This window comes from Melampsora larici-populina (assembly GCF_000204055.1).
Source record: "Melampsora larici-populina 98AG31 unplaced genomic scaffold MELLAscaffold_157, whole genome shotgun sequence".
Lineage (NCBI taxonomy): Eukaryota > Fungi > Basidiomycota > Pucciniomycetes > Pucciniales > Melampsoraceae > Melampsora > Melampsora laricis-populina.
The window spans coordinates 10,694-19,493 of NW_006768920.1; the positions used below are offsets into that span (position 1 = coordinate 10,694).

The 8,800-nt window shown below is 44.0% G+C and overlaps 3 protein-coding genes across 3 annotated transcripts; 2 read left to right on the top strand and 1 right to left on the bottom strand.

The window, feature by feature from the left end:
• Window positions 1-642: 642 nt before the first annotated feature.
• Window positions 643-2,532, top strand: MELLADRAFT_70045 (uncharacterized protein; the record flags this gene model as incomplete). Its single annotated transcript, XM_007419304.1, has 3 exons — window positions 643-1,117; window positions 1,140-1,513; window positions 1,558-2,532. 3 exons carry the CDS (start codon window positions 643-645, stop codon window positions 2,530-2,532), a joined length of 1,824 nt encoding a protein of 607 aa, XP_007419366.1.
• Window positions 2,533-5,434: 2,902 nt separating this feature from the next.
• Window positions 5,435-6,484, top strand: MELLADRAFT_114401 (uncharacterized protein; the record flags this gene model as incomplete). The annotated part of the gene is made up of 4 exons (XM_007419305.1): window positions 5,435-5,512; window positions 5,589-5,655; window positions 5,779-5,967; window positions 6,384-6,484. 4 exons carry the CDS (start codon window positions 5,435-5,437, stop codon window positions 6,482-6,484), a joined length of 435 nt encoding a protein of 144 aa, XP_007419367.1.
• An 839-nt stretch (window positions 6,485-7,323) lies between these two features.
• Window positions 7,324-8,199, bottom strand: MELLADRAFT_85613 (uncharacterized protein; the record flags this gene model as incomplete). The annotated part of the gene is made up of 2 exons (XM_007419309.1): window positions 7,324-7,752; window positions 7,933-8,199. The coding sequence occupies 2 exons, from the start codon at window positions 8,197-8,199 to the stop codon at window positions 7,324-7,326; spliced, it is 696 nt and encodes a 231-aa protein (XP_007419371.1).
• Between the last annotated feature and the right edge of the window lie 601 nt (window positions 8,200-8,800).

Below are 8,800 nucleotides of genomic sequence, written 5' to 3' on the forward strand. Positions count from 1 at the left end.
ATCTTGTCTTTCTTTCTTATCATGTGTATGCCCTTTAAGCGTGGCAAAGGAATGACAAATATTACATGGATTTCAAAGTGGTAGTCTACTGAGAGAGAGAGAGAGCCTGTGACAAGATGATGGACGGGCTACCTAGCCGCATCTGAGAGTTTTTGGAGTTGTTTAACCTCAAAGTGCGCGGTTTAATAATTTTTGCTTTGCATCGCAGGTTGGTACGTGTATTAACCCAGTGGAATCTGTGAAAGGAAAGTGACATACGGGCAAATGGGAAAGTGCGCAGAAAGACCTCTCGGAAGAGGTGCAACAAGGACTCAAGAAGACAGGCTCCCCAACGAAATTACCTGTTGGGCAAACAGGACATCGCAGCTGGTCTCTCTTGTCTTGATCTCGAAAAAATTTGTACGAAAATTGTGATAGCAAATTTGTCGTAAAAAGTTCATCATCCATCTTAGCAAAAAATCGTTTTTCATAAAATTTTTTATCAATTCCTTACTACTTTCCGTTACTAGTTAGAACACAAAAACTATGTCTCGTAATAACCTTGTAGTCTGAATATTTTCTTCTATTTTTAGTTATCTGTCTCTTTCAAATTTTTTCGTTTTTATTGAAAAGCACAAGTCATTAGCTAAAAAGAACGCAATTATGCAAAATGTCAACCCATTATCTACTCAAGAAATTAACTCCGCAAACAATGCGACGACTAAATTCGAAAAACTCGAACAAATTCTGTCAAACTACGACAAAGCAGGAGGCAGCAACGTTGTCTCAATGCGAGTTCTTAGGGCATTATTTGCCGAAGAAGTTCCCGTATTCGACGAGAACTTGGAGAATTTCATTTATAACTTCTCCGTGTTTGGACGTGCCGCGATCGAGCTCGACATTAGAGCTGGATGTCCCATCCACAAAATGGTGGGAGGCAACCACGTATGGCCCACATCGGCAAGAAGCCTTATGGAAGCGGAACCCGCTATTCTTATGTCAACCTGCCCGTTCAAATACCCCAAGGGCGAAGACTTTAGGTTCTCTATCTCGGACCGAAAACTGGCCGAAATCAATAAGGCTACTTCAGCTGCCAGACACGCCTTGGATCCTGGCCCATCGTCACTACGTGATAAGGGTAAGAATCGAAAGTCAAACAGCCCAAGACGAGCTCCGCGTCGCCGCAGTCCAGATCGCAGACGTTTCTCCAGGAGCCCCCCACGTCGTAGATTCGCATCCGTCAATCAATATGGTTCATCCCCTGATCCAGAGGACAAGTACTCTAGAAAATCTCGCAGTCCAATCAGGATACCTAGATGCTCTCCTAGCCCTCAAGTCTCTTACTACCGGGACTACAGCCCAAAAGCCTCTGGAAGCGGAAAACGCATGTCTCCACCACGCAGAGACCCTCCATAACATCCGAGGGATAAACGCGCCAGATTCGACGAACCCTCCTCGAGTTACCAACCCACTTCTCTTCTCAATCGAATCGACTCATCAATTTTCAACAGAGTGGACCCAGCCAGAACAGCTAGTCAAATCTCTCATCCGACTCGGCGTTGATCCCTATCTCCCAAGAAAGGCGACGACAACTACATCGAGCGTGCTTTTAAGAAATTCGTCGAGTCTTCAAATAAACCAACAAAGAAACTCGCTTTCCAAGCTTTTGACGACGAAAATTCCGATAATGACGATGACCCTATCATCAAATACTTTCAAAAAACTAAATTCGAATACAAAGAAGATATTAAACGGTCAGCTGAACTCTACAAGGCATGCAGAGCTAGGCCAGAAAAGTGGCCATCATCTCAATCAAAAGACCTCCTTGAGTTTAAATTCGTCGACCTCGAAAAGGTGTATGTCGAAATCTATGGAAAACCTGGAAGCACCAAAACTATCCGACTCAACGACGCCAAAGACCTCGAGTTTGACGAGAAGATCAAAGGTGTCCCAATTAATGATAAGTCTCACTGGGAACACCTCATCAAGATTCTTCATGATGCTTACAGATCAGCTTTCCCTGGAGCCGAGAAAAACATCAGATACTATTTTGAATACATCCTCAAACTTGCCAGCGACCCATCCACAGGAATCCACTGGAAGGACGTTCGAGATCTTGACTCGGCGTTGCGCCTTCAGTTCTCTCGTCAATCCAGAATTGCCTTTGGAAACTGGTCCCACCCAAAGCTTAAGTATTTGGAAAGCAAGATTCTCTACGGCAACCATAGCCGCCTTGGACAAAACTCCAATATCCAAAAGACATCCGAAAATCAGTCTAAGAGCACATCACAGCCTAAGCAGTCTTCCACGAAATCATCTTCTTCATACTCCAACAAAAAGTCCAAGCCTAAAGTCGACAAACCACCGAAATCAAGAATCAACTTCCCATACGACATCAAGAGGACTAATCTTTGGAAAATGGGTGACCAGCCTTGCAACAATTGGAACACTGATATATGTTCAAAATCCGATGAAGAATGCAACCGACGACATCATATATGCAACAAAGTGGGATGCGATTCCGATCATCGAGGAATCGTCGCTCACGCATAGGCCGAATTCCAGGAAATTCCTGAGGGGTTTGGAGATCGCAGAAGACACTCAGCATTACTCAGCTTCTGTAAATTTTTCCATTGAGGCGGAACCTTTCCCATCTGCTCCCCCCATCTCTGACGACCCTCTCGCGGATTACGCCATCAACAAACAACCTGACTTATTCAAAATTATCTGCCCAATCAAACACTCACGCATCAAGAAATTGACTACCAACCACCCAAATCCAAGTTTCGTGAACTCTGTCATAAAAGGCCTTGAGGTGGGTTTCTGGCCCATGTCGACACTACCTTCGGCCAAAACCACCACTTATCCAAACCACATCACGTCTGAGGACGGCCTGCAACTCCTTCGAAAAACTCGCGACAAAGAGGTGAAGTTAGGACGTTATTCAGAAGGCTTTCATTCACCTTTTCGAGGTATGAAGACAGCGCCACTATGCCTGGCCACCAACAAAAATTCAGGAAAAACGAGGATTTGCACCAACATGAGCTTTGGTACCCCATCCCCAAATGACCTGATTGATCGGAACCAAATCAAGATTAAGCTCGACACTATCGCGTCTTTCATTCCGTCTCTCTTATCCCTACGACACCCTCCGAGTATTCCACCAATCAACAACTCAAAGTACTTGTGGGTGAAACCGTCTCAGAAACCTTCGCAACAAGCCGTTATCTGGAAGTCAGATGTCGACTCGGCATTTCGCATACTCGGAATGCATAGGCAGTGGCAGATGAGACAGGCAATTCGCATCGACGGCATGAACCACATCGACCGTTGCGTAAACTTCGGATGCGCAGGATTGCCAAGGATCTGGTGCGGATTCTTCTCCCTCATCCTATGGATTGCCTACTACAAACTAGGCATCACGGACCTAAATTTGTATATGGACAACTCGTGGGGTGCGAGTCACTCAGGAAGCATGGTATCTTTCAAAGCTCACATCATCCCTCTAAATCAGGCCAAATTTTTGACCCTCTTCGACTACTTGGGCATCCCTTGGGCGTGGGAAAAACAAATCTGGGGCCAACAACTTGAGGTCATCGGGCATGTCATCGACTGTGAAACCATGCAAATCTCACTAGCCGAAGAGAAAAAGAGAGCCTTGATTTCCCAACTTCGCTCATTCGCCAATTCGGTTTCACAACCTTTGGTCGAATGGCAAAGACTAACAGGGTGGGCTAACTGGGCAGTGAACACGTTCCCGCTTGGTCGGTGGGCAATTCAATCTTCCTGGAATAAGATCGCGGGAAAAAATCTCAGGAACGCGCATGTCCCTCTCAACAAGTCGACAAAAGAAGATTTAATGTGGCTGGCCGATGCTCTGGAAAAGTGGAACGGAAGACTGATCATGGAGTCACTCCATTGGGAGCTCTCCGCTGCCGATATCATCTTTTTCTGCGACGCCTGCCCTACGGGCGTGGGTATATGGAGCCCAATAACGAACGAGACCTGGGATCTGAACCTAACTCCCCCAGCCAGAGACAATTACTGGGCAGAGCTCCTGGCAGTTGTCATCTCGGTCGACATGGCAGCGTCATCATCAGCAAAAAAGGTTTTGATCTTCACCGACAATGAATCCGTCTGCTACCTATTCGGCTCACATTCACCAACCGATCTGAAAAGAGTCCTATTCAGGCACGCGGCAACAAAAATGCTTGAGCACTCGTTAAACGTCACTGTAAGACACGTTGCAGGAGACAGGAACGTCATCGCTGACGCACTGTCGCGACGAAACATCATTTCGAACAAACAGGCGCCTCCATCACGCGTCCATATTTCCCTACCCTCCATCCCAAAAAACCTGGAAGGCGGTATTCGGCGCGCAAAATAATCCCCTGCTCATAGTTATACAACTCTTGATCAATCTATTTCTCTTTTTATAAAAAAAAAAAAAAAAAAAAAAATCTCTCAATAGATCTCTTTCATTTCCCGTTATTTTTTATTTCATCAACTCACAATGCCAGCAAAAAGATACAAAACGCAGCTCCTATCTTTCGATCAGCGTGAAGCCATGAACGCAAAAGACCGCAATCACTGCCTCAAACCCTCATCCAAAGCTAAATATGACTGTGGAGCTCGCCGATTCATAACCTTCTGCAAAAGCCAAAACGTCCAACCAATCCCGTCCGAAATAAACCTCGCACACTTTATCTCTGTGATAGGCCGCGAGGTGAAACCAGGGACAATCAAAACCTACCTTACCAGCATTGTCCGGCATTACAAATCGCAATTCCCCGACTTAGTAAATATCCGATCTAGCGATAAAATCAAATCATCATTGGTGGGGTGTGAAAAACAGTTCTCACTTCCATCGAAACAAGCTCCTCCGTTTACCTCACTCGACTTGGAGATCGCGTCTAACGCATTCAACCGTTCCTTCAACGATCTTCTCTTCAACCTCATCCTGTCACTCGGGTTCGCCGCTCTGCATCGTTTAGGAGAACTCGTATCCCCAGACGCCGTCAACTTGCGAAACTCCAGAAAATCCATCCGCCGAGCATCAGTCCTAATCTCTCTCGGCGGCGAAGCTGCTACCTATGTTCTTCCATACCACAAGGGCGATCGAAAGTACAAGAGCACTCAAGTAGCTGTTGTAAGTCGTCAAAACAGTCACCTGTGCCCGGTAAAAACCTTAGTCAGATACCTCAATCTGCGGGACAAACTCTTCCCTGCCCAATTACTCCTCTTTGTGAAAGAGGACGGCAACCTTCCTACACGATCATGGTTCATCTCCCGTCTTCAACACGTCTTCGGTTCATCTCGAACAGGTCACTCTCTTAGAGCGGGAGGAGCAACAGCCTTGGCACAAGCGGGCATCGGAATGAAGACAATTCAGATGATAGGACGTTGGTCCTCCGACGCGTACGAACTCTACGTTCGGAATCACCCTATCCTAAACATGCGAAGCATGATCGACCATATGCCAGAAGCCGGACTTACGCTGGGAGAGCAGATCCTATTTCCTGGACAAGCTCTTGTGCGTATTCGTCCCTCCGAATGGGCAGACATACCTCTACCATTTTGCAGTCCTGACCTGGTTCTCTTTCTTACAGCCAACGTCTGAAAGTCACAGGCTCAGCCAAAACAAGGTCGCCCGGATCAATCCCGCGACCAGCTCTCGTGAGTGACTCGTCATTTTATGACTTCATTGACAAGAAGCTGACAGTCTCTCTCTCCCAGAAGACGCTCCACCCCTTTCTCTACAAAGCTCTCCACACCTGTCGTCGTTCCAACGACGCATAGGTGAGCTTCGAGTCAAATGGGCAGTAGTCAGCTCGCTAATGATGATTCATATCAACAGATATCTCATCGAACCGCTCCCTCCACAGCGGGCAGAGGACCCTCATAGAGGACATCCCCCACCAGTATGCTCTTTCCAGTGGAAATCGCATCTGCAGTGCATAATAACTGACGCTCTACCTACACGTGTAGGTCAGCTCGCGTAGGACTGTCGGAGTCGTACACCAAGCGGGACCGCCGCACATCAAGCTCATTCACCTTACCATCACCGACTCTCTACATTTACGAGGGCGGTAGTACTCCCAGTCCGTTTCTTTCCAATGCCCGGCTCCTAGGCCCGACGCATCTGCAATCCAGGCCTCAGGCACCATGAGTAGTCACACGGTCCTTTGCCCAACGTCCTGAAACTGATTCCTTTCAAAACCGGGCATTCCCGGTTTTAAAATGGAAGCGGGATGCGAAAGTTGAAAGCCCGCTGGGTTATCCGGTTTCCGGGCTTCGGATCTTGAAAAACGGGCGCCAAATAGTGAGATCCAAGAACAAATTAAAGAACCTAAAATCGAATTTGAGAATTTAACGAATGTTATTAACAAGTCCAACTGGGATAGGTAAAACTTGTTCTATTTATGCTCTTGCAAATGAAATTGGTTGGGATGTATTTGAATTGAATTCAGGAGTTTTAAGAAAACGGAAAGAAATTGATAGGTAACAAGTTATTGGGTATCATGCATGATGACTTATTCAGAACTCGAGTTCTTCTCAGCTTAAAATACTTACAATTAAAAACCTTTGGTATTTGACAAACCATTGGGAAGACCAGCCAGTCGATGAAACCGATGCATCACATGAAAATAGTGAGTAAAGACTCAACTTGAACTGTTGATAAATTTTGATTGGATGCACTAACCAAAGCTTCTTTGAAATAGGTTTTTGGCATTGGAAACCTGTAATTCCAATTCCAATGAATCATTTAACATGGTTAATCGAATTTGTCGGTATAGGCTTAACAATCTTGAATCTTGCTTTTGTATTTTCTCTGGGTGTTTCCACTGAATTCATCAAAACAATCAAAGCTCTCAAAGATTTAAAATCACTCAGAATTTCACGCGGTATTCAGGAACCTTCAAAATCTGGAATTATTGATTCAAAATCAATATCAAAACTCTTCTCAGCAATACCTAAACTCGATTGTCTAACATTTCGATATGATTCAATCAAAAGCTTAAAACTAAAACCTACAGCTTTATCAAATTTAAGTTGCTTTGCTTTTACAGACTGGGCAGAGTTATGATTGGCGCATCAACTTTAGCTTTTTCTTTTGGTCTAACTGCACCTTTATTGGGACCGCTTTGTAGTAAAATGTTTTTAGCTTTCCCTGTGATAAAAACGTTTCCATTCATTTACAAAAAAGAAACAAGATATGAATTAAGAGCAAGAGAGAACGAGTGAGTTAATTATTATTTTGATTGATCAAGTGATTGTTTTGCATTAGATTTTGAAATCTTGGTATGATCTGATCAAGAACAGGTTTATTGGAAGGGAGTCATTTCATTTTGAGAAATCCATTTGGTTCATGGACCTTTTGATGGCAACTGCAGGAGTAGGACAATGTTGTTGTCCATTTGAGGAAGTGAAAGAAGATGAGATAGCAGATGAAGTTCCTGTCATACTAGAAGTAGAAGCAATCGGTCTAGATGAAGGACCTGCATTGGGTTGATGTGGTTGATGTCGATGTTGTGATGAAGGTTGAGGAGCATGTCTTGAAGAAGAAGGTCGAGTCATTCTTGAATCTCTAGAATCTGAGGCCATCATTTGTCTTGATGTTGATGCCGAAGGAGGAGCACACCATGTGTCGGACGTAGACAACACCCTGGTACAAGCAGATGAGGATGGACGCGAATGAGACTCAGTGATAGTGCTGCCTTGATCGCTATTACCATGGGCTAAGTTAGTCGATTCTGAACTTGGGCCTGCAGCCTTTGATCAACCGGGCTGACGGCTACAGGCAACGGGGACAGAGGAATTAGAAGCAGTTCGATCTTCACCGATTGCGGCCCGACAGGCAGCGATAGTCAAAGTGAATCAGCCTAAAGGTAAAGAGACATCAGCTATATTCTAAGAAGATATCCTCAAAGCGTAAATGAAAGCTTGACTAACCCAAGCTGGTAACTCATGAACTTTGCCAATCAATTGAGTCAAGACTCTTTTCCACTTTGTAAACCCATCAAGATCATCCGCATGAAAAAAGACTTCTGTTCCATCTTTAAATACCAATCTAAAAGTAAATGGTGGTAAGATTTCACCTTGATCTGAAATCAAACTACTAACTACACTTGTCGCATCAGGTGAACCAGGTGCAGCTACACCACATTCTTCTAATTGTAAAACTTCTGATAATTGAATTTCTGCTGATAATTCATTCATGATCTCGTTATAAGCAAATAATGAACCACTGGTGGCTTCGAACGTCCGACGTCACCATGTCTAGGAACAAAAGAGAGAACAAAAGTAAGCAAATATGACGAGATAAGTCCTCAGCCCGCTGAGAGAATTATATTTCAATTAATTTGTACGTGATCTCAGTGAAGAAATAGGTTGATCATCTGTTTGAGTTCCAATCGTAATCAAAATTGGTTTAGGTCGTTTGTGGGTTAGATGTTTGGTAAAATTCAAGGTTGAATTTGGATTTAATTTCTGTTTCTGTTTTCGTTTTCTAGAGTGTTGTTTGAGATGAGGAGTAGGAGTTGATGTTTTAATGATTGGTTCTGATTTTAATTCTGATTTTGATTCTGGTTTAGATTTGATCCAAGTTTTGATTTGATTTGAATGTTTGGAAATGGTTGATTTAATTTGATTTGAATGTTTGAAGATGAACAAAGTGAAGTTTTTTTTGATTTGATGGATGAAATGTTTCTTCTGATGATGATGGGTGGTAGTACAAGTAGTAGTTGATGATTTGGAGGATGATGATTTGTTTTGTGATTTGATTAATTTTAATTTTGAATTTTGTTGAATTTGAAGGATT